The 25,099-nt window shown below is 45.3% G+C and overlaps 2 protein-coding genes across 2 annotated transcripts; both read right to left on the reverse strand.

The window, feature by feature from the left end:
• Positions 1-11,513: 11,513 nt before the first annotated feature.
• Snrpg (small nuclear ribonucleoprotein polypeptide G) lies at positions 11,514-16,409 on the reverse strand. The gene is made up of 4 exons (XM_057773188.1): positions 16,320-16,409; positions 13,677-13,699; positions 12,769-12,893; positions 11,514-11,700 (listed from the first exon to the last, which is right to left on the reverse strand). The coding sequence occupies exons 1-4, from the start codon at positions 16,349-16,351 to the stop codon at positions 11,650-11,652; spliced, it is 231 nt and encodes a 76-aa protein (XP_057629171.1). The 5' UTR covers positions 16,352-16,409; the 3' UTR covers positions 11,514-11,649.
• Positions 16,410-17,277: 868 nt separating this feature from the next.
• On the reverse strand, positions 17,278-23,943 carry Fam136a (family with sequence similarity 136 member A). Its single transcript, XM_057778158.1, has 3 exons — positions 23,821-23,943; positions 22,970-23,110; positions 17,278-19,087 (listed from the first exon to the last, which is right to left on the reverse strand). Exons 1-3 carry the CDS (start codon positions 23,905-23,907, stop codon positions 18,899-18,901), a joined length of 417 nt encoding a protein of 138 aa, XP_057634141.1. The 5' UTR covers positions 23,908-23,943; the 3' UTR covers positions 17,278-18,898.
• Between the last annotated feature and the right edge of the window lie 1,156 nt (positions 23,944-25,099).

Here is a 25,099-nt window from a genome sequence, read left to right on the forward strand (position 1 = left end):
GTCATCATTATTTAAACAGGGTCTTACTATGTAGCCTTGACTAGGCTAGTACTTGCTTTGTAGACCAGGCTGGTCTTAAATTCACAGAAATATACTTGCTTCTGACTCTGGAGTGCTGGGATTAAAGGTGTGTGTGAGATCACATCTGGCAACCATACTTTAAACTCTGCGGTCACTGATCTGCTGGATAACCCCAGCAGTTCCTCTCACAGAATCAGAGGCCTGATTGGAAAGTACTTTGCCAAGCACATGGAGCCTGAGCCTGAGCAGCAGCAACCTCCTCAGTCCCCAGTGGGCTTCCTTGGCACCAAATGGAGACTCTGCAGCCCAACAGCCCACCCTTGCGGAAGCATCTTCCGTGGCACTCACTGCAAGTCCTTGGCATGCAGTCTTGTTCTGTCTGTTCTATTCTATTCTGTTCTTCTTCCCCCTTTATTTAACCATAAGACAAATATTACCCTACAGCCTCTCCTTACCGGAAGGAAATTTCCTTTCCTGTTTCTTACCCATTTTCCCTCTGGTTTGAGCTGCTGAATGTAGATAGTGCCCTGGGATTTCTGGAAAGGTCTTTTCTCTAGAACACCAGAGTTAAAACTGGGAGAGCCAGCCCTGAAGTGAGTGCCACGCCCACAATGCTACAGCAGCCAAGTAGGGTGTCCCCTACTAGTGACAGAAGGGAAGCCTTCCCACAGAGCTGTTAAACTAACATGTTTCAGGGGGTTCTTTTGGACCCTTGTGCTGGAACCAGCCCTGACAGCTTTTTGGCCCCCATTTGGAGAAGCACAGAAACGACATTTCTTATGAGTTAGCCCTTTAGATTGAAGCTACTGGCACATCCTCCCCAAGGTTGCTAGGGAACCATGCCTGTCTTTTCATTTTTTTTTCCTTTGTTGTCCTGGGAGCTGAACCAGGATCCCTTATATCCCAGGAAATGTTATATAGCCAGCTCATCTCTTCCTTTTTGTTTGAATTCTTTTGGGCTTTTTGAAGCTTAGGACATTTTTTTAAATAAGAATTTAAATTTTTGCCGGGCGGTGGTGGCGCACACCTTTAATCCCAGCACTCGGGAGGCAGAGACAGACGGATCTTTGTGAGTTCGAGGCCAGCCTGTTCTACAAGAGCTAGTTCCAGGACAGGCTCCGTAGCTACAGAGAAACCCTGTCTCGAAAAACCACAAAAAAAAAAAAAAAAAAATAATAATAATAATTTAAATTTTTATTTATGTGCATGCATGTGTCTCTATGTATGTTGCAAGAATCTTTTGGGAATAAGCACTCCAATACCAATAAGAGAGGAAGAGAGGAGATGTATTCTTGAGTGGACCAAAGCCAGGATAACTCCTAAAAGGCCTCCATCCCAGGTCCAGTTGGTCTTCTCATTTTCTATTCTAAAACCACTAGGAGAATGAGCAAGCAAGATTTTACAGACGGGTACTTGGCAGTCAGCTCATTTTTCCCATTTTTTAAAAGAGTTAATTATTGCTGGTCAATGGTAGCTCATACCTTTAATCTCAGCACTCTGGAGGCAGAGACAGGTGGATCTCTGTGAGTTCAAGGCCAGCCTGGTCTACAGAATGAGTGCCAGGACAGGATCCAAAGCTGCACAGAGAAAACTTGTCTCAAAAACAAAACAACAACAACAAAAAAAGATTTACTTATTTATTATATGTAGTGTTCTGCCTGCATGCCAGCAGAGTTCACCAGATCTCATCATAGGGGGCTGTGAGCCACCATGTGGTTGCTGGGAATTGAACTCAAGCTCTCTGGAAGAGCAGCCAGTGCTCTTAACTCTGAGCCATCTCTTAACTTCTGAGTCATCCCTCCAGCCCCCAGCCTTTTGTTTTTAAAGGCACAAATTCTAGATGGCAGTGTAAGCTTTTGTGGTCAGGTTGTTAAGAGCAACAGCCCATTGTTTCAGCCACATCTCTAGGTCATTCTGTTCCAAGTGGAGAGTAAAATCATGCTTGAGAAGGAGCAGTACAAATAGTGCTGTAAGAAACTCTGATAATTAGTTGGGTTTTTTTAACCTTATTCTATATCAATGTATATGCATGTACTTATGGGTATGTCCACAGAGGCCAAAAGAAGGAGTTTGTGAGGTGTCCAGTGTGGATGTTAGCAACTGAACTCAGATCCTCTGGAAAAACAGCAAGCCTTAACTGCTGGACCATGCTCTAGCCCTTTAGGTCTTTTGAATTAAGTTAATTAATTCATTTACTTAGTTTGAGACAGGGTCTCTCTTTGTAGCCCAGGCTGTCCTGGAACTCATTATTAAGACCAGGCTGGCCTTGATTTCACAGAGATCTGCCTTCCTCTGCCTCCTGAGTGCTGGGATTAAAAGGCTTACTCTTCCATGCCTGGTTTTAGGCCACATTTTTAAAAAGAGGAAATATGAAAATTTCAGACTCTTTGGTACTAGGTCAAGAGACATAAGATATACAGAGATACCAGAGTGGTTTGGAGAGCCCTGATGTAGTTTGTAACTACAGGATACTAAGTCCAAACCATCAGGAAGACACTTGTGGGAAATCTTAGCTAACTGGTCTACCAATAGCTACACAGCATGGCCTGTGCTGTAGATTAAGGAAAAAGATGGCCTTCAAATGGGTCATCGAAATCCCAACCCAGTTTACAGCTTAAAAAATTTCCCCAAAGACCAGAAAAATAGGCCAAAATGCCATATACTCAACATTTTTCTGTTCCCATGTGAGAGATGTTGTTGGAGACTGGCCCCACAGAAAGTGTTGGTTGTGTCTGTCCCACTGGCTGCCCTTTCACCACGGCCTGACAAGTAGAAGCTGTAGCTGAGCATACAGCAGCAGCCTTCAACCACAGCTTGTCAGAACTACTGTGCCGTTCTAGAAGAAGCTCACACCATGTGCACGTGCCATTTCCACAGCTTTTAGCTCAGGCCTTTTCTCAGATCACAAACACACATCTCAAGCCTTTGCTTGGAATGATTGACGGTTAGAAGGCTGTCACCTGCAGCGCACATCTCTTGGGTTTGTGAGGTATAGGTAAGCTCAGCTGGATGGCTGTGTGATGAACAGCATTCTCATTGCCCTTCTCAGGAGTGTGAATTCTAATTGGTCTTGATAATAAAATCCCAGAGTCAGATATTTGGAGGTGAAAGCTGAAATATCAGAGAAACAGAGCCACTAGTTCTTTGCTCTATAAATTCCTCAGACCGAGCTGGGCGATGGTGGTGCACGCCTTTAATCCCAGCACTTGGGAGGCAGAGGCAGGCGGATCTCTGTGAGTTCGAGACCAGCCTGGTCTACAGAGCTAGTTCCAGGACAGGCTCCAAAGCCACAGAGAAACCCTGTATCGAAAAAAACAAAAACAAAAACAAAAACAAACAAACAAAAAATTCCTCAGACCGAATGTTGTCTCTACAAAACCTCAGACTGAATCCTGAGCTCCTGTCTCCTCCTGCCTTAGATTCCTCTTTCCACCCAGCCATATCACTTCCTGTCTCCACCTCCCAAGGGCTGGGATTAAAGTTGTGAGCTACCACCACTTAACTCTGGGTCTCTTCTTTCCCAGGATGACTTTGAACTCACAGAGATCGGGTTTGCCCCTGTCTTTGTCTTCTGAGTGCTGGGGTTAAAGATGTGTGTCACTACTGCCTGACCTCTTTGGCTAACTAGTGTGGCTAGCTCTGCACTTTGTTCTTCAGGAAAAGACAGGATCTTGGCCCCTTGGATCTGAGGATTTAGTAGAGGTAAGAACTAGTGGCTCGCTGCTCTGCTTTTCTGATCCTTCAGCTTTCACCCCCAATTGCTGACTTCAGGTTTTTATTATTAAGACCAATTAGAATCCTTGCCACAGGAACTGGCACACATATTATGAAAGCCTGTTTCTACCCTTTGCAATGACTCCCACGTAATGATCACGTCAGGCACAAGCAGTCACATTGTTACTTTTTGTGTGTCCCTGTTCTTATCTCTCTTGGAGAGGTTCTTATTGTGCATGTGGTACATGGTGGGTTTGCTCAATTTGAACGCAGGGCCTTAGGCAGGCTATGCTTGTATTCTGAACTGTATCTCAGTTCTGGTGCAACATGGTTAGAGCAGTTGGGCAGTGGTGGTGCACACCTTTAACCCCAGAACTTGGAAGGCAGAGACGCACAATCTCTATGAGTTTGAGGCCAGACTGGTCTACAGAGTGAGATCCAGGACAGCCAGGACTGTTACACAGAGAAACCCTGTCTCAAACAAACAAACAAACAAACAAACAAACAAACAAACAAACACACACCCAAATGATTAGAACATAGGAACACAATGGTAGGAGGAGGAGAAAAGGCTTACAAGATGCCTCTTGGAGCTGGGCGGTGGTGGCGCACGCCTTTAATCCCAGCACTCGGGAGGCAGAGGCAGGCGGATCTCTGTGAGTTCGAGACCAGCCTGGTTTACAAGAGCTAGTTCCAGGACAGGCTCCAAAACCACAGAGAAACCCTGTCTTGAAAAACAACAACAACAACAACAAAAAAAAAAACCCCAAAAAACAACAACAAAAAAAAAACAAGCAAAGATGCCTCTTGGGGGACATGAAACCACAGAGGTCTGTTAGAAGAGATCCATATCTAAATTAGAGAGTTCTAAACTTTATGAGATGCCCAGTCACTGATGTGGGGTTCTCCTCTGTATGCTTTGAATGTTTTATTGCCATTGATTAATAAAGAAGCTGCTTTGGCCTATAGCAGGGCAGAATATAGCAAGGTGGGAAATCCTAAGCAGAGATAGAGGAGGAAAGAAGGCAGAGTCAGGGAGATGCCATGTAGCTGCCCAAGGAGAAAGACACTAGAACCTTACCACTAGAACATTACCGGTAAGCCACAGCCTTGTGATGATACATAGATTAATAGAAATGGGTTAATTTAAGATATGAGAGCTGGCTAGGAATATGCTTGAGCCATTGGCCAGTGTTGTAATCAATATGGTCTTTGTGTGATTATTCAGATCTGGGTGGCTGGAAATGAAAGCACAGTGCCTGTTTACAAGTCACTGTGACTCAAGTCTCGTGAGTGCCGGCATTCCCTGCATGTTCCACCTCACCTGGTCTGCTTTCTTTATCTTTAAACAGGAACCATAATCCCTATCACAGATAAGTTATGGTCACTACGGTGCTCAGATCCAGAGGACTAAGATTATAGGTGTGCACCACTGGACCTTGCCTTGGAAGAAGTGATAACATAAACCGTTGTTTTGAATTTAAATGATTTAAAATATTTACCATATATTCACAGAAAAGGAGCTGCTAGAAAATATGATGGTTCTCTTTTAAAATCTGATTGCCGGGTGGTGGTGGCGCACACCTTTAATCCCAGCACTCGGGAGGCAGAGGCAGGCAGATCTCTGTGAGTTTGAGACCAGCCTGGTCTACAAGAGCTAGTTCCAGGACAGGCTCCAAAACCACAGAGAAACCCTGTATCGAAAAAACCAAAAAAAAAAAAAAAAAAACAACAACAAAAATCTGAAGCTCTCCTATATTGGCCTGGTGGCTGTCACATTTACATTTCTACCAGTAGTGTAATATACTTCAATTTCTCCACATCCTCTTCAATACTTGTTATTATTCCCAATTTGTATTTATTTGACTATTTCTGGTTGTGTAGTTTTGCATTTTTCTGAATAGTGGTTGTACTTTCGTGTCCCTATTTATATATTAGGGAAAATATTCAATTCTCTAGCTTGTTTTATTTTTAAAATGTGTTCACTATAGTGAACTCACTAATAAAAAGAGCACATATCTAGATTAAGGTAAACACTTAAATCCTGACATCAGGATCCCCAAAGATGTTTGCATTTCTATAGTTCCTACACTACGAACAATGATGCTGATAAGTAGAACAGATAAAGAAAATGGGGCGAGGGCTGAGTTGTCATGGTCCAGTACTAGCCCAGACCATAAATTATTTCTCAGAACCAGAGGGAAGGCTTGGGATTAAAGATACAACTCACATGGCTTTTTCGGGAGGGAGATTCTCAATGATCCCTCATGAAATCCTAAGTTTACATCCTGAAATTTCCTTGTGTTTATTCTCTAAACAGCCTTTATACCTAAATGTAAACTGAGGGTAAATTCATTAGCATTCTGTTTCCTAGGTAACCAGGTGAATGACTTTAGTCTAGTTCACATCTTTCTCTGCCCTCTCTGTCATATCTCCCTATCTCCTTGCTCTGTATGCCAGCTCTGTCATGTAGGCTGAATTAGCATCTTTATCCCAGGCATCCACCAAATTACAAAGAATGAGCGGAACAACATCCTGACCCTGGCGACAGCCTGTCAGTAAATGCTGGGTGACCACCTCCTGTGTGGCAGGTGCAAACTGTGGCCTGAGATTCTGGTCGCCATACCATGTAGAAATATGGGCCTACATTGAGTCAAGGCTCAATGGTTAAGAACATGACCACGGACAACCTGGGTTCAGTTCCCAAAACCCAGATGTTTACAGCCATCTGTAACCCCAGTTCAAGGGGATTCAATGTCCTTTTCTAGTCTCTGTGGTTCTTCATGCAATGTAGTGTATAGACATACAGGCTGCACTAATTTTTTTTTTTAAATATTTATTTATTATGTATACAATATTCTGTCTGTGTGTATGCCTGCAGGCCAGAAGAGGGCACCAGACTGCATTATAGATGGTTGTGAGCCACCATGTGGTTGCTGGGAATTGAACTCAGGACCTTTGGAAGAGCAGGCAATGCTCTTAACCGCTGAGCCATCTCTCCAGCCCCTGCACTAATTTTTTTATATCACAATAATACTGTTTCTCTGCTGACACAGTAAGCCAGATCAAGCCAAAGAGAAAAAGTAAAAGAACAGATTGTTTATTTGAGCAAAGCAACTCCCTGGTGAGCTCTCTAGTCCCAGAGATAGAGGCCAGAGAAGTCACACACCTGGACTAAAGCAGGGAGTTTATATAGATTATAGGTGAGGGGTGATGACGTACCAGCCATAAGCTGGGTTTGTGCCCAAGTGTGGTCAAAAGTGACCACGTTAGGTGGGGACTTGGGTGGGTTGGCAACTTCAGGGGAGGAGCTGCTGTGGCCACCAAGAATGCAGAACAAGGCTGTTCGATGCTTTCCCTTGTTGGAGATTCTGAGAGGGTGGGGTTTGGAGAGGGGGGGAAGGGAGGAAGAGGAATGGGGCTTTCCTGATGAAGCAGAAATGAGCAGTAGGTTCCAACTGAACATGTAGGAAATATCCATACACATCAGATAATAAAATAATTTAAAAGTAATGACCTGCCGTCAGCACTGCAGACAAATCTCATTAAATTATAAAAGAGGAAAATGGGGTGGATATAGATGTGAATGTGATTATCAAAAAGACACCATGTACACATGCCATAGAATATAATTCAACCTTAAATATATGAGAAACCTTTCATAGGGTCTGGAGAGAAGGCTCAGTGTTGTGAGATATTTGTACACTATGTGGAGATATGTCAATGTGATTGGTTTAATAAAAAGCTGAACGACCAATAGCTAGGCAGAAGTTGTTAGGTGGGGTTTCTGGGCAGAGAAAGGAACTCAGGGTTAGAATCTGTTGAGGCAGAAGCCAGCCAGCCACAGTGGGAGTTGGGCGTACAGATGGAGGGGTGGTAAAGAGACGTGTGGAAGAGTGCAGATGAATAGAAGCAGGCGGATTTGAATTATAAAAGCTAGTTGGGAACAAGCCTAGGCGAAAAGCCAGATTTCATAATTAATAATAACTCTCCATGTCATTATTTGGGGACTGGCGGTCCAGAGAAAGTCTGACAAGAAAGACTAGCTACAGTTTGGTGGTCAAAGGACATGTTGCTCTTGCAGAGGACTCAGGTTTAATTTCCAGCACCCACATGGTGGCTCACAACCATCTGTAACTCCAGTTCCAGTGAATTCAGGATTCTCTCTGAACTCCATGGGCACTAGGCACTCATGTGGTGCATAAACATACATGTAGACGAGATGCTCCACAAAAAATGAATGAATGAATATAAAAATAAAATAACGGGATATTTTGAAAAATGTTATCATACAAATAGAATAGTAAAAAGAGGTCATCTTCACATCTCTCCAGACCTTGGGCAGGCTTCATCTGTCACCGGTGTGTTCAGAGGAGAGGTAGGGAGAACCTATGTGGGTTATAAAGGACAAGACCTTTTTTATTGAAAGGAAAACTCAGTCATGTCACCAGGAAAGCTGGTGTCTGACCCAGCTACCACACTCCTCAGAGGGTCAAGGTCACACCAGACAATAAAGGAAGCAACCCAGCTGCCAGTTGTGCACAGAATGCCCAATATGACAGCTGCCCAGTGCTCAGGGGTCCCAACACATCCTTTAGGGACTATATCCTTTTAAAGATGGGCAAGTGGGTTTCAGCCAGATACCTGAGGCCATGGGAAACAACACACTGTTCTGGTCGCTGTTTTCTCAAGCTGGACTGAGGCACGTCCCTGAAACACAAAAAAAATCTCCCAAGTGACTTGAGTTTACATAAAGACATTACCTCCAGCTCTGGAACCTCTGACTCCTTAAGGAAATTATGATCCTGCCTTCCTCTCCACAGTAAAGGACAGGGCAGGGGCTGGAGGGGAACAGAGTTCCAGTTCCCTGGAAAGACACACAACCCAGAGACCTTGACTGACAGTAAAGGAAAAGCTAAGCTGCGGAGACTGCAGGGGATGATGACTCAATGGGTAAGTGAGGACTCACCTCTAGTGTTCAAGTATGAGGATTTACATTCAGATCTCAGGCTGCACAGGTGCCCATAACCCTATGGCTGGAGCAGCAGAGGAAGAGAAATTGAAGAGAGGTTGAAATTCTTACCCTAGGGCCCACCATATGCTTTCCAAATAGGAGGTTGGGTTCTTTTAAAGAAACTGAACAGAGACGTGCCAGAGTCCAGCTCCTGTGGGGTTCAGGTCCGGAAGAGGAGGTGTAGTGTTGGCCAAGGGAAGGAGGTGACTGACGTGACCCGAGGGATCTGAGGGTGTATTGGGATGGCTGCCTGTTTATTGAAAAAAGCCTGCGCCCATTACTCTCTCTAGTTGCACAATATAGTTGCAGACTCAGTGAGTCTGGGATGAAAGTGGCCAGCCCCCAGACAAGAGTGGTAAATTCAGCAAGTATGTAAATGCCTATTCTCAAAGGTTCATTAGTCATTGTAAGGGGCACACTTCTTCCTACCAGAGATAAGGAGAAAGACTGCTCTTAGCAAGCAGTAACTTTCCTCAACCCCCTGAGTGGAGGCCCTTTTCCAGACGCCTGACCTTGGGAAAGGACTGCCTTGGGGACCAGACACTCCACTACTATTTAAGAGCATGGTGGCACTGCAAACACCGAGTTGTTCCCGAACTGTGCCCTTTGTGTCTTAGTCTTACTATATGGGCCTGTCCCCTCATATGCGCTCAGAAAGGGCAGGTCCCGATGCCTTGCTCTTCTTCCTTTACAAAGATCATCCTGCTATCTCTATACTCATTCACTCAACGCTTGCCTTAACGGTCCAAGCTCTGGATCTGGACTGCACGCCCTTCATACTTGGGGTTAGGTGTGCCCAGTTAGCAAATCTCCACCCTTCCTTTTCTCCATGTCACCAGGAGGGCACAACAGGGATTGCTGTATGCAGATATGATTCTACGGTGGCAGGGATTTTTTTCCGAAGAATTATTTAAACTTCAAAGTCCTCACAAAATTTCCCAAAGGAAAAAGCATAATAGAACTCCCATAACACATAGTGAGAATCATTAAAGTTTGGCTACACAGGATGGTTGCCTATATACTGAAGAACTAACGACTCTTAAGAGTTGCCTGAATAATGAATGGGCTGTACTATCTATCCACTGTCACTGTTTCAAAGCAGCTCCATCCCTGAGAGCCACAATCAAAAGTCTTACCAGATGGCCTTGGTTGGTCTGGAGCTCACCACTAGACCAGGCTGACCCTGAAATCGGACATCCACCTACCTCTGCCATGCTGGCATTATAAGCGTTCAGTACCACACTCAGCCTCAACTAGATTTAGCTGAGTAGGCAGCAGCCACCTTTGATGATGGCTTGTTAGAGCCACTCTGCTGTTCCAGGAGCTCCCCTGTGCACATACCACCCTTCACAGGTTTCCTTTACACACACCCAGAGGCACAAAAAAGGTCACATCTTAGCTTAGAATTACTGAGGGCTAGAATGCAGCCTCCAGTTTGTAAGTCCTGGTCTGGGTGGCATCGCCTTATAAAGGAAGGCTGTTCTTTGAAGCCTGCTCCTACTCTTCACATTTTCTCCCCACTAGCAAGGCACAGTGGCACACACAATCCTAGCCCTGGGGAGGCAGAGGTAAGCTGAGTTTTGAGGCTAGCCTGGTCTACACAGCAAGTTCCAGGACAGTCAGAGTTGCACAGTGAGACCCTGTCTCAAAGACTAAACTCCAACAACAAAAAGATTAAAAAAAAAAATTGCCCACTTTATGATTAAGTCAGACATAAGTAGCGATGCTGTGTCTTGTGTTACTGCTCTTGTGCTAAACTTGGGGTTATTTTACTGGGGATGGAGTGGCTCAGAGTTGGTGTTTTGAACCCAAGTCCTTTAGCCTGTTAAGCAACCACCCCTGGGTTACCAGTCCTGCTAAAGTATACTTGCAATGTAGCACCCTAACCTAAAACACTCAAAAACCTGAAGCTTTTCAACATTTAACAACAACAACAAAAAAACTATAGGCTAGCCAGCTGGCTCACTGGTATAGGTGCCACAAAATAAAAAAGGGTATTCTTATCAAGAAGCAACATATATAGTTACGAATAGGAATATATATGAACTTCTTGTTTTGGTTTGGATCCTGTAGTGGCTTCACTGAGAACGGTCATTGGCTCATGTATTTGAATACTTGGTCTCCAGTTGATTGGAAGGATTAGACGCGCTACTAGAGGTAGGCTTTGAGAATTCAAAAGCCTAGGCCACTGCTCCAGCACCATGCCTGCCCATTGCCATGGTCCTTACCATGATGTATAGACTCATCCTCTAAACTGTAAGCTCCCCCTCAAACTTTTTCCCCTATAAATTGTTTTGGTCATGGTGTTTTCCCACAACAATAGAAAAGTAACGAAGGCAGCTCATGGCATATAATAAACATGAAACTCCTTTGTTCCAAGAATTTTGTATAAGGGACTCAACCCAAATTTGAAGTCACAGGAGGTCAAAGGCACTAGAACTAATGTTTGAAAGTCATACATTTGTAGCCCACATGCTCAGTGTTACCGACTTCCTTTTCTTTTTCGAGATAGGGTTTCTAAGTAGCTATGGTGCCAGTCCTGGAACTAGCTCTGTAGACAAGGCTGGCTTCAAACTCAGAGATCCGCCTGCCTCTACCTCCTAAGTGCTGGGGGATTAAAGGCGTGGGTATGTTACTGATTTCTTAGCTCTTTTCATATTGAGTCAAGAAGCTTCCACTTGAGTTCATAAAACAGCTCAAGAACATCTGGTGTAAGAGAAACTATTCAACTTCAACACTCAGAACACCAGAGATGCATGTACTCCGAGTATCACAAAAGTTTATTTAGCAAAAAAGTTTTGTTTTTGTTTTTTAATGAAAATGTACATGACCCAATTCTACACCCAAGTCAAACAGTCCTTTGGGGAAGTATGTGGACTCCTCTGCTGAACAGTCATTGTTTAGACTCTTTCCAAGGCTTCTAACATGATGATGCTGTTTCCTCGTATGACCTAGAGAAAAAAGTCAGTTGAAAATAATTCATCTAACTGAGCTGTGGTGGCGCACGCCTTTAATCCCAGCACTCGGGAGGCAGAGACAGGCAGATCTTTGTGAGTTCGAGGCCAGCCTGGTCTACAAGAGCTAGTTCCAGGACAGGCTCCGTAGCTACAGAGAAACCCTGTCTCGAAACCCCCCCCCCCAAAAGTTAATCTAAAAGACAAATAATACTTTTCTAACATGACACATCAGTGAGGCTTTTCTCAAGCCACAGAAACCAAGTTAAAGTTACTTATCTTATTCATTCATTCTCGAGATAGGATTTCTCTATAGCTTTGAAGCCTGTCCTGAACTAGCTCTGGTAGACCAGGCTGGCCTCGAACTCACAGAGATCTACCTGCCTCTGCCTCCCGTGTGCTGGGATTAAAGGTGTGTGCCACCACCGCCCGGCCAAAGGATAGTTTAAACATTTAGTTGAATATAGCACCAAAACCCAGCCCTTTGCAAGATCAACAAGTGCCCTTAAGTGCTGAGCCAGGGGCTGGAGAGATGGTTCAGTGGTTCACAGTACTGGCTCTATCTGCACCTCCAGTTCCAGAGGATCTGACACTCTCTTCTGGCCTCCATAGGCACCAGGCAAACACATGACACACAGATATACACACAGGCAAAACATCCATATACACCAAATAAAAACAGCCAAACCATTTTGGCCAACTCCTGAAACCTGTATATTATCAACAAGATATCTTGGGGTATCATATGTGTGTTAGAGAATTTCTACTGTAATCAAGTCTGGCTACGAATGGTCATGTCTTACAGGACAAAGTTCACAAACGGTTTCCATCAGCTAGCTGTTCCATCACCTATGCTGAGAAGGCTCCGCAGAGATGAGATTTTATCTCGAGGTAGCTGGAATATTATCACAGTTGAATGTGTCCATAGATAAAAGGAAATGCAAAGTCTCAATCTTTCCTTTTATTTGCCTTTCATAGGGTAACTAACTTGGATTTAATCTGAGAAGTTGATATAAGTGAAGTGAAGAAGTATTAAACAAAACCCTGACATCCACCTTTACTTACCACCATGCCGATGTTATTCTGTTGCCCACTAGTTGCCATCTCCACACATTCATCAATGACAAGATTCATAAAGGGATCAAAGCCCCGAAGTATTCCTTGTACATGTCTGCCACCATTTAACTTCACTGTAAGGGGAAAAGTGTCAATAAAGCCCTTAACTGTCAACCATCCATCACATATCAGGGAGGAAAAGAAAGTGTGACCACTATCCCATACCCTTACTATCTGCCCAACACCAGCCTAATGTTTTAGTTCTTCCTTTCCTACGTTTTAGCCTTTGAAGACATTACATGTGATGTCTCATGACTATAATCCCAACACTTGGCATAACGAAAGAGGGCTGATTCACAAGGAACCCGAGACCACATAGCAAGACCCTGGGTCAATGACTCCCCACCAACAAAGCCTCCCCAACATATATATGTTTACACATATATCTTTACACAAAGGAACCAAAATTCCAAATAGCAGGGTTCAAGGTTAAGAGCTGTTGTATTATAGATTAGAGAATTAAATGAAGGTTAAAACCCCTGTATTTTAAAATTTCAATATACTTCATACACGGGTCAGGTAAAGGCTGTATTTTCTACATATTCACAAAAAACAGCAATTGCTGCTTGCCTGATATTCTTGGTAGCTTGTTCAAAGAAAAAACAGTTGATAAAGTTTCAAATATCACAACATTGGCAACTCCCAATTCTGATGTCAGGGAGGCACAGATGATATAAAGTATTAGGTATTGGAAATTGGAAATTAGGCAAAAAAAAAAAAAAAAAATTCTAGCTGGAACTCTGAGAAATCTGAATGGAGATGATTAGATTTGTGTACTTTAAATTTATATTGTATCCAAAGATTATATATTGCTAAGACAAAAAGAAACAGAGAAATTAAGTTGGTGAGAAACTTACATGATAACTTCTTGTCCATAAATCTGAAAAAGCAAGAGTAAAAATTATGACCTACTTAAAAAAGTATAAACAAGCACAGATTCAGTTAAATTAAAATAATATTCTGGGGCTAGAGAAGATGGCTCAGATGTTGATACTCCTCCAGAAGACCTGACCAGTTTCCAACACCCACGCCAGGTGATTTATCACCAACTGTAACTTCAGCTCTAGAACATCCCAGGGCATCTGCACTGAAATGCACACACCTTAATCTCAGTACTCAGGAGGCAAAGGCAGGAGGATCTCAGGTTCAAGGCCAGCCTGGTCTACAGAGCAAGTTCCAAGAGGGCTGTTACAGCAGACTTCATCAGCTCCAAGACTTACCATGACAACAAATTTTAAGAGCTGGAGAGATGGCTCAGAGGTTAAGGGCATTGGCTGCCCTTCCAGAGGTCCTGAGTTCAATTCCCAGTAACCACATGGAGGCTTACAATCATTTATAATGAGATCTGGTGTCCTCTTTTGGCATGTAGGCAAACATGCAGGCAGAACACTGTATACATAATAAATAAAATCTAAAAAGAAAAATATAAAAGAAAAAGAGGTGGAAAGGGGAATACACTCAGGACAGGGAGCTCAACTTGGAAACTACTGAGATAACTGGTTAGATGTGATTAAGAACCACTTTGTTATGCTAAACTAGGAGCAAGAAGTGGTAGAAGAAGGACTTATGAGAAAATAAAAGAGGCATATCTAACAGTATTTTAAAATTCATAAAATTTAGGGATGAGATGAGGAAGGTATCAAACTTCAGAGAACAGGGAATAAAGTTCAGGAGTAGTGCGGCATGCATAAGGCCCTGCCTCGACCACAACACCACAAACCAACAAAAAAGTCAAAACACAACTAATACAGACACAATCACTAGTTCCAGTCTCTGAAAGGCCCAAGTACATCTGTAAAGACTCAAAGGACATTTAAAATTACAAGTAGAGAACAGTTCTTTTGTTTAAAACCAATGATCATTTTTGAAAATATAAGACTTCATTCATTAGCTCGTTAATAAGACCAACAGTGCAGGGTAATTTCTACTTTTTAAAATGTCCACATTATGGTTTAATAGATCTTTAACAGATCCAACTAAAAATGAAGGTTTCAGAAAGAGATTTGATAAAAAATGTGTACTCAAAGACAAAATTAGTAAAAGTGAACTTTCCCGTGCACTGGCGTCTTTACAGGACCAGTAATAAACAGGCTATACATAAAGCAGATTATGTGGCCAGATAAACGACCCAATATTCATCTTGCACCTTGCAGAATCTCAGCATTACATATGCGACAAGCTCAGGCCAGTCAGTAGTGTCCGAGGAGACCAAAGCTTTAAATTAGGTTCTGTTGAACTCACTGATGTCTTACTGGTTGATTTTACTGAGCGCAGATTAAAAATATGCAAAAACTAGCTGTCTCTGATTAGAAAACGGATGTTCCTCTACGGATTTAGGACAAGGGCAAGATACCACACAACATTTAAATTTCACTTGCATGCAAGAAGGCAAGTGTGTTTATGCATCAGAAACCTAATTCTTGGGGCTGGAGAAATGGCTCAGCACTTTCTGCTTTCTAGAGAACCCGAGTTTGGCATGAAGTACCCACGCCAGGGAACTCACAACCTCCTGCAACTAACTACTGCTCCACCGAATCCGGATCAGAAGTCCTCTTTGGCCTCCGTGCACAAACATGTCTGTGGGCATCAAACACAGACACACACAAAACCTCACTATAAACTTAAATTTTTTTAAAAAATATTTATTTATTATGTATACAATATTCTGTCTGCATATATGCCTGAAGGCCAGAAGAGGGCGCCAGATCTCTTTACAGATGGTTGTGAGCCACCATGTGGTTGCTGGGAATTGAACTCAGGACCCTTGGAAGAGCAGGCAATGCTCTTAACCACTGAGCCATCTCTCCAGCCCCCTAAACTTAAAAATTTTTACAAGGAGAAAAGAGGAACGGTACTTCCAAAAGTCCAAAGAAATACAAATACATCCTGTCTGTGCCAGGGTCTCATTTTTTAGCCTAGACTGTACTGGAACGCGCGGTAATCCTCCTGCCTCAACCTCCTGAGTATTGACCCCCTGTGTAAGAGCCCTAACTCTCCTGGAACTCGCTGTGTAGAGCAGGCTGGTCTCGGCCTCCCGAGTGCTGGGATTAAAGTAGTGAGCCACCAAGTCCGGCTTTCCAAATGCACTTTAAAAATAATTTATTTCATGTGGATTGGTGTTTGCCTGCATGGATGTCTGTGTGAGGGTGTAAGACCTTGAGTTACAGCTGTGAGCTGCACGTGAGTGATGGGAACTGAACCCTGGTCCTCAGGAAGAACCGCTGAGCCATCTTTCCAGCCCGTCAAATGTACTTTTTAAAGCTGTGAGTTTCTGGTTCCTCAGAGGAACCACGCGCCTCGGTGTAGACTGCTGCCTTGGTCCCCAACCGGGTAGCCCTCTGGCCGCCGCCTTTGGAAGGCGGAGAACCGCCACCGCGGTAACCATGCCGACCGGACTTCAGGGCTACTTCCGGCACCCACGAGCGCCGGGACCTGTGGGCGCAGCCGAGGCAAGGCGGGAGGAGCGTTCGCGCGGCCTCGGCCGGGTGGGCTTTACTCACTTCTTCAGTTCGGGAGGGTGGGCCTTGCTCATGGCGGCTCTTCAGCGGGCTCGGCACGACGGAAAGGAGCGGGCGGCCTTACAGACGCACGCGCGGCAGGCCGGGCGCGGATGTCTGACGTCACCGCCGCGCGAGGAAACCGCTGTCCGGTAAGCATTATCTTAGTCTCGCGATACTGAGAAGACCGCCTGAAGCAGAGCCGCGCTTCCGGTCGCGTTGTGACTGGCCAGGACTGAGAGGCGGTGCCTTAGTAAGCGGCCTTTGTGTGAAATTCACACGGCAGGTTCCGCGCTTCTCTGAGTGTCACTTTTTAAAAATACTTCCCTTTTTTTTCTTTCTATTTACATTTTCGTCGTTTCTCCCCCCTTTCCCTCGCCCTCCCCGTTTTTGGTGGAATTGATGCGGGCCTCTGGCTCACCGTGTACTCGACGCTGGTCTGGAACCCGTCTTGTCTCTGCCTCCCGTGCTCGGATTACAGGCTGCTGCACCACGCATCCCTTTGTTTGCCAAGTGTACCCAGGCGAAGGTGACGGCTCCTGAAGCACCCACATTAACGAATGGTTTCTCTGCACCAGTAGCGGAGGGGGCCGAGGCTGCCTAGGATGTGAATCCAGAGCCTGGTGTTCTTGACCCGCAGTTCCAACACTGCCTCCCGAGCCTCACTAGGCACATCTCGGTCCCTGCACATAAAATGCGAGGCGAACCACATGTAAGTCCTGAGGTCTTGCGCCTGCCTCTGCCTCGTGTCCTGGGGATAGATAAGGTGTGCACCTTCTCGGGATGGCGCTGTCCTCAAGTGAACATCCCCAGACATGCTGTCCACAGATTTGTCGGTTGGAGGCAGCTCTTCAGCCGAGGTTCCTAACTTTGTGACTACAGTTTGTGTCGTTGATGAAAATTAACCAGCACAAGGAGTCTTTTTTTTATTTTTTGGATTTTCGAGACAGGGTTTCTCCATAGCTTTTGGTTCCTGTCCTGGAACTAGCTCTTCTAGACCAGGCTGGCCTCGAACTCACAGAGATCCGCCTGCCTCTGCCTCCCGAGTGCTGGGATTAAAGGTGTCCGCCACCACCGCCCGGCAGCACAAGGAGTCTTAAACTATGTACTCTTCCCACCACTTGGTGTGTTAGTTTGAACTAGAAAACGAACGTTGAAACAACTCAGCCATTTTTTTTTTGACGTCTCTATATGTAGTCCAAGCTGTCCTCAGACCAGGGCAACCATCCTTCCCTCAACCATTGCACCCCGATCCTTTTTTCTGGAGGGGCTTTTGAGACAGTGTCTCTGTGTAGGCCTGGCTGTCCTCAAACTCAAGAGATCTGCCTCCCGAGTGCTGGGATTAAAGGTGTGTGCCACCACCACTTGGCTCTGGGTATCTTTTCTATATTAAGAGACTTCAAGCACTGACTTTCCCTTAATGCTTCCCATCTGCTACTATGCACTCTTAGGATGTCTTAAAATTCAGAGGCATACTGATGTATCACTACCCATTAGGAAAGAGTTGGAGACAATGAAACTTTATTTAAAAACAAAACCACTTGGAAAATATATTGCAGGCCTGACAGCAAACTGACAAGTCTTATCACTGTTTCAAGTAATTAATTGGTATAAACACAACATAGTACTTATGCAAAAGATAAGGTGCCATGTTGGGGCAGCAACACTGCACTGCAAAACCCCAGGCAAAAATGGCATTTGGTAAGGTGTGTGCCTCTCTTGCTCTGTAGTGGTCCTAGTTTTCCTTGGCCCAAATTGGTTGGTTTTAGGTCTTGTTGCTAGAGGATTACCTCCAAAAGGCTCTGTGAATTCAGGGAGCGGAGGGAGTAATACTGGGTTTGGACTTTTACTTTGTAAAATTTAGGTTTTCCCAAACCTAGTACATCTCAACAGTTCCCATTTGACTCTTAGCTACTGGTATGTGAGTGACAATCACATCCCCTTGTTCTTCATGGAAATGTGTCATTTGCACACAAGTCAGAGAAGGAAGCTGTTTCCCATGCACTGTGATACTGCCTTCCTTCAGGGGCTTCCAGAATTGACAGAATTTGAGTAAGTGGACTTTCCCATCTTGATGGCCAAAAAGTACAAGGAGCCTTCAGAAGTTATTCAAGCTACTCTCCCTCCTGTATCTTAAACCCACTTTGTGCCCTTGCATATAAGACAAAGGAACCCCTTTCCTCCCTCTAAACTGGGTGTTGTTTCGAAGCACATGCAAGGTGTGGGGACGCTTGTGGGAAACAGGAGCTCGGTATCAGACACACCTTCCTCCAACTTTACCAGATGTCTGTGTCGTGAGAGTCTGAGCCCTTGGTAAAAGGGCAATCTCTATTGCCAGAACAAGCACCTGCACACGAAAATTTAGGATCTAGAATTCTTCCCTGTGCTATATGTCATCCGAATTTCAGCACCAGCTTCTTTCCACTTCACCTTCTAAGATTCAGATGCAAAGGTGAGCAGCATTTGCCTGGAACTTGCTGTGTCCTGAGTTTTCCTCATTCATAAACTTGCTTAACAGATTAAACTTCCATTCTTCCTTCTAAATAGCGTGCCCTCAGACCCGTGGTCACTGGCAAACAATTTTATTTCCCGATGGATGACAGAGACTCCTTCATCTTTTTGGTCATTGTTGGGATGAGGTGCATGTGGTCATCCACACACTTGGCCACACAGCTGTCCAGCTGTCGCTTCACCTGCTGATCTTTATTTCCTGCATCTATGGAGTCTTTGGCTTTGTCATTGCAATGCATGGTGCACCGGGCCAGACGGTCCTGTAGTGAGGAGGAAGAGAGAGGAGAAGGCTGAGAGGTTGGCTTCCACTATCTGGTGCTGGTCCCATGTTAGGCCTTGGGTTACAGGTTTCATACAGATCTCTCTACCAGTTACTAAGTACAATATTTTCTTAGCTAAAACAGAAGGTACCATTGGGAAGTCTCAGACTAGGAACTATTAGAAAGTAGAGGATCGAAAAAAATGAATTATATTCAAGATGCTAGCAGCAAACAAAAGACTACTGTTAAATTTCTTCTTCTTTCATTTTTTTATGTGTGTGGTGTGTGTTTTTAGATATGTGTATCTGTGGACGTGGAGGCCCAAGGTACCATCCTCCACGTTTTTCCACATATTCACTGGAGCAGGAGCTCTCAACCAGACCCAGAGCTCACTAATATGGTCAGTCTTGCTTATCAGCTTGCTCTAGATAGTCCCTGCTTCTGCTTTCTGAGGCTGGAATTACAGGTGGGCTGCCATGCCAAAGAGACAATAGTTTTTGGTAAACTGAACTCTGGGCATGTTTGTGTGGCAAGTGCTTTAACCCCTGAATCATCTCCCTAGCAGACATTTTAATTCTTTAATGTCTGTCCTTGCTACAGAAAAACAATTCAAACATTTGTCAAGCATCTACTATATGCCAGGCTTTCTTCTAACATGAAATACAGAAACGACCAAGGCATAACTGTTCCTGCCCACATGGAATTTACAGTCCAGCGTAGAGGCGTTAAGAAGAGAGTGGGATATGTGTCAGGAGCTCAGGAGTGAATATAAGTAAGCAGTCAGGGGTATCCAACATTTTGGCTTCTCTTGGCCATACTGTTATCTATAAACTTTATGCTCTGGAAATGTAAAACTACCAGGCATGGTAGCACATGCCTTTACTCCCAATACTTGGGAGGCAGAGGCAGGTGGATCTCTGCGTTCCCAGTCAGACTGGTTTACAGAGTGTTCTAGGACAGCCAGGGCTACACAGAGAAACTCTGTCTCAACCTCCCCTCAAAAAAAACAAAAACAAAACAGAAAAAAAGAAAAAAGAAAGATAGCAATCACATATGCAAAATGTCTCATAATAGGTTTATAATTTTATGTTGGGCTGTATGTGACCCAGAGGCTACAAGTTGGACATCGCTGCTGTAGGATATTAACAGTTATGAGAAAAGAAGTCAGGACTTAGGGCTAGAAAGATGGCATAGTGGTTAAGAGCACTGGCTGCTCTTCCAGAGGTCCTGAGTTCAATTACCAGCATTCACATGGTGGCTCACAACCATCTGTAATGTGATCTGATGTCCTCTTCTGGTGTGCACGAGGACAGAGCACTCATGTACATAATACATAAATAAATAAAAAAGCCAGGACCAATGCGGGTCTGTGTGCTGTACTGGGCAGAAGCTGGAAGGGGGCAAATACAGCAAAGGAAGCAGAGACAAATGGCCTGGAAGGTGGAAAACCAGGAGTGAGGTGTTCTGTGGTCAGATGGTTAAAATGCTTAAAGGAGAGGGAATTACTGTGCAGACAGTCAAGGCAGAGGGCTAAGTACAGACTGCAGACCTAGTCCTGTGGGTACCGTCCTCATCACCACTGTGAGCAGCTCTGCGAGCGAGAGTTAGCAGGCAGTGACTAAAGTGAAGGAAGGAGAAACTCATATAGCAGCCCAAGAACCAACTTTCTAAAGATCTCATCTGGAAGTTTTTCAAAATGAAAAAAGAAGCAATGCAGTGGCACGTGAACTGTACCAAGAGGGTAACACAGAACCAGGTGTTACAGTATCCCACATAAGGTGTAACTGTCGGGTGAATGGAACCCCATGCTACTAGATGAGTGCTTCCAATCCCACAAAATACACTTAGAGGAAGGGAGAAAAATGAAGGTGTGGACAGTTTTTGTTCCAGGAGGGAAAAGGAGATTTTATAGCACACTGTAGGGGCCTGGTGTCACAGGTTTGTAATCCCAGCAGGTGGGAGGCAGACACAGTTGCATTGCTCTGAATTTCAGGCCAGAGCTGAGACCCTGTCTCAAAAACCTGTGGAATACTAATGCTTTTTATGACTGAGTTTTCTGTACTACGGAAGCCTCTCTCCAGGTGTCCTAAACAGAAGATGTTCTGGGGAGGGTTTAAGTTCACAAATATCGTGAAGGTCTTCCTCTAGTCTGCACCTTTTAAACTGTGTGTGCACGTGTAACTGGCATGTGCGCTGTTTCATGCCTATAACGTCAGAGGACAACTTGTGGAGCTGGTTCCCTCCTTCCATCTTTATGTGGATTCTGGGAATCAAACTCAACTTGCCAGGCTTGTGTAGCAAGTACTGAGCTAGCCAATAATCTGCATCTTTTAAAGACTTAATACCTTAGTCAACTTTTCAGGAAATTACATTATTTTAAAAATTAATCCAAGAAGAGGAACTCGTGAGGTCCCTTCTTAGCTGAGGAGCTAGTTTTTTCTTTCTTTTTTTATCCTGGAACTTGCTCAGTAGACCAGGCTGGCCTCGAACCCAGAGACTCTCCTGGCCCTGCATCCTGAGTGCTGGGTTTAAAGGGGTGTACTACCACTGCCTGGTCGATAGTTATTGTGTTCCTGAATATATGTATGTGTACCACGTGTGTGTAGGAACCTGCAGAGCTCAGAAGAGTTGTCATATCCCTTGCAATTGGATTTGCAGATGACTGTGAGCTGCCATGTGGGTGCTGGGAACCTGACCTGGGTCTTAAGACCAGTAAGTGCTCTAATCCACCGAGCCGTCTCTCCAGCCCTGAGCTACTGGCAGTTAAAGGTTGCTGCAGGAAGCAGTCATTTTTCTTTAGTCATGCCAACACTATTAAATTGTCCATGCTCATACATCCAACCTTAATTGAATCCAGAGGAAACAGTAAGTAAAAAGAATAGGAGGAAGACTTATAAAAATGGGTCCAGGAGATTGGGGGGGGGGGGGTAAAAATGGTTTCAAAATATATTATATGTATGAAATAGTCAAAGAATGAAGAAAATAATAATTAAGTTTGTATGTTTTAATTCTTTTGAGATTCTTACCTTTTATGTGTATGAGTATTTGCCTAAATATATGTTTGTGCACCACCATGTGTACAATGACCACAGAGGGCCAAAGAGGGCTTCAGATTCCCTGTGACTGAGGTTACAGGTGGTTGCGAGCCACCATATGAGTGCATTTTAAGTTTTATACTACACGACATAGATTGTTTTTGGCACCCAGCACATCAAACGACAATCAAAAAGGCATAAAGTCACTTGGCTATAAACTCTGTTGGCAACTTTTTTTTTTTTGTTTTTTAAGATAGGGTTTCTCTGTGGCTTGGAGCTTGTCCTGAAACTAGTTCTTTTTTTTTTTTTTTTTTTTAATTTTCGAGACAGGGTTTCTCCGTAGCTTTTGGTTCCTGTCCTGGAACTAGCTCTTCTAGACCAGGCTGGCCTCGAACTCACAGAGATCTGCCTGCCTCTGCCTCAGGGATTAAAGGTGTGGACTACCACCGCCTGGCTAACTTTCTATTGTTATGGAAAAAGTATGGAGTGCTGGGATTACAGGAATGCGCCACCACCTCCCGGCCTGAAACTAGTTCTTGTAAACCAGGCTGGCTTTGAATTCACAGAGATCCGCCTGCCTCCGCCTCAGGGATTAAAGGCGTGCACTACCACCGCCTGGCTAACTTTCTATTGTTATGGAAAAAGTACATTTCTATGGGAAAATACGGCACAACTTAAAGCACTCAATTTCCAGGGCCTTTTCCAAAATTTCAAACCCCAAGAATACCAGTTGGTCAAAGGACTGCCACCAGTGTTAACAGAACTAAGGCCCCACAGCAGAATAAATTGTTCTCCTGTCTCACCAAAGAGCTGTTCAAGGACTTGAGAACTCTGAGGCATTCCTCACCTGGAACCGTTCTAGCTCACTGGTCACCAAGGCCTGGGCTTGAGCCAAAGGTGCATGGCAGCGTTCGATGCATTGGTGCACCTGCTGCATAGATGCCTGGTTGTCCTCACAGCAGCTGGCGCTGCACCGGAACATGAGACCCTGGGGAGGGCAGAGCCTGGTTAGAAAATAGAGACTCTTGAAACTACCAGGGTTTGGAGGCTATGCTTCAGCCTGTATCTTCCTCACCACCCTTTGCTTCACTTTCCCTGTGAGACCGGGACGATTACCCCAGCTAGCATTTATGTTCTTGGGAGAGCGCTTGCCTAGTTCTAAGATAGCCCTGCGTTCCATCCTCACCACCAAGGAGGAGTCTCAAGCCTGTGATCCATCCTAGCACTCCGAAGGTGGGAGGCAGGGAGATCAGCGGTTGGAAGCCAACCTGGGTTAAACGAGCCCCTGTCTCACGGGTACACAACGCGCCCACGACTGGGTGGAAGAAAACATATTCTGAAAACCAGGTATCTAAGGCAGAGTTCAGAGGTCGGCCTGGTTAGTCAACGCCCCACTAGGGGGACGACCCACAGTCGACCGTGGGGTCGTAAGGTTAAGAGAAGCAGGCAGGGAAAGGAGGCGGGGCCGTCTCCGCGGTGTTCAGGGTTCGGGGCATCTGAACCAGCACAGGACAGCCAGAAGAGTCCTGGTGGTTCTCCTGAGCTGGGCCTTTCGGGCCTCGCGCCGGATTACCTCAAGGGCGGCTGAACACGCGTAACCGAGGCCAGGATGGAGGAAACGGCCCCGCGCTCAAATGTCACCGCCCCACCCCCGCCCGGGCTTTCCAATCCCACCCGAATGCGAGGCCGCGCAGCCACCTGCATCTTCCGGATGTTCTCTTTCTCCACACTTTTCACCATGGCGTCCACGGCCTCCTGCACTCGGAGTTGCTGCACCTCCGCCATGGCGACCCTGGCGCCCGCGTGCACCCGCTGCGCCCCGCCCCCTGCGCCCGTGCCGAGTCCTCTAATTGCTCCGCCCCGTCCCCAAGCTCCGCCTCTTACGCCCGTGCCGTATCCTCTTGTCGCTCCGCCTCTCCCTTACGCCCCGCCCCCTGCGCCCATGCCGGGTCCTCTAGCGGCTCCGCCCCTCCCACACGCCCCGCCCCTCTTCGCCCAGCCCTTCGTAGCCACGCCTCGGCCCCTAGCCACTCAGTCCCGTCCTTTCAAGCTGAACCCGACCCCCCGCCGGCTCACCGCAAAGTCTACCGGGTACCTTGTCCCGCCCCCTGGCCGTCGCACACCTAGTTCTCAGCCCGCACTCCCTTCCCGAGCCCTCATCGCCTCCTGGCGTCCAGATTAAGCAACTACAGGCAGGAGACTGCGTACGCCCCAGCTTCTTAAGCAGATCAAGATTTTGGTGGCCATCGAGGTCCAGGCGGATCGGCCTTCTTTTCTTCCTCCTTTTCTCTCTCCCCGCCCCCCGTCCTTTGTAATTAAAAACAAAAACAAGACACCAAAAAATTAATGTAATTATTAGCTCTTGGGTGTACAGTTTGATCAGTTATTATTTTGTCTTGGTTCCTTTTTGTTGCGGAGTAGAATTTCATTGGATGTATATACCACAATTTCTTTACTCAGTTTCCCAGTTGGTGAACAGTTTTGACGCGTGACTAGTTACTGTGACTAAAGGGTACTCTTGAAGAAATTATTTGTAGATACGGGTTTCTTCTGGTTTAGGGTAGGGCAGATCTGCATTTCTGCATGTAATTGTGAAAGGAATTAGCTTAAAGAGCAGTGAGGGATACCGGGAGGCCTGTGGATATCGAGGCTGTAGAGTGTGGATGGTAGTAAGAGCGAGCCGCTCCTGAACTCCTGGATTGCTTTTATGGGCCGTGTGCCCTCACGCTCCCATTTCTATAGTCTTATGCTGATATCTGTCAAACACTCATGGCCGCTAGTCTACGACGTAGGGGCGGGGTGCAGAGAGGAGCAGCAGTAGGGAGGGAAGGGGGCAGTTGCAGGCTGTGTTGGAAGAGCTGGGCAGTAGGTGGTCCCGCTGGAGAGAAGGAAGGGAACGGTTCAAGTGTTCGCGGAAATCTCTCCCTTAGAGGTGAGCTTGTATTGAATCTTTAGATTTTTTTTTTTTTTTTTTTTT

The sequence above is a fragment of the Chionomys nivalis genome, chromosome 1 (genome assembly GCF_950005125.1).
Source record: "Chionomys nivalis chromosome 1, mChiNiv1.1, whole genome shotgun sequence".
In the NCBI taxonomy this organism is placed as follows: domain Eukaryota; kingdom Metazoa; phylum Chordata; class Mammalia; order Rodentia; family Cricetidae; genus Chionomys; species Chionomys nivalis.

Excerpts from the sequence above, each read along its gene's own strand:
- Fam136a (XM_057778158.1), bottom strand. The coding sequence starts at position 23,907 with ATGGCGGAGGTGCAGCAACTCCGAGTGCAGGAGGCCGTGGACGCCATG. Across the intron at positions 23,111-23,820 it reads AGAACATCCGGAAGATGCAG|GGTCTCATGTTCCGGTGCAG; the intron begins GTGGCTGCGCGG and ends TGCCCTCCCCAG. Across the intron at positions 19,088-22,969 it reads GTGAGCTAGAACGGTTCCAG|GACCGTCTGGCCCGGTGCAC; the intron begins GTGAGGAATGCC and ends TCCTCACTACAG.
- Snrpg (XM_057773188.1), bottom strand. The coding sequence starts at position 16,351 with ATGAGCAAGGCCCACCCTCCCGAACTGAAGAA. Across the intron at positions 12,894-13,676 it reads TATGGACAAGAAGTTATCAT|TGAAGTTAAATGGTGGCAGA; the intron begins GTAAGTTTCTCA and ends TTCCCCTTACAG. Across the intron at positions 11,701-12,768 it reads AGAATAACATCGGCATGGTG|GTCATACGAGGAAACAGCAT; the intron begins GTAAGTAAAGGT and ends TTTTTTCTCTAG.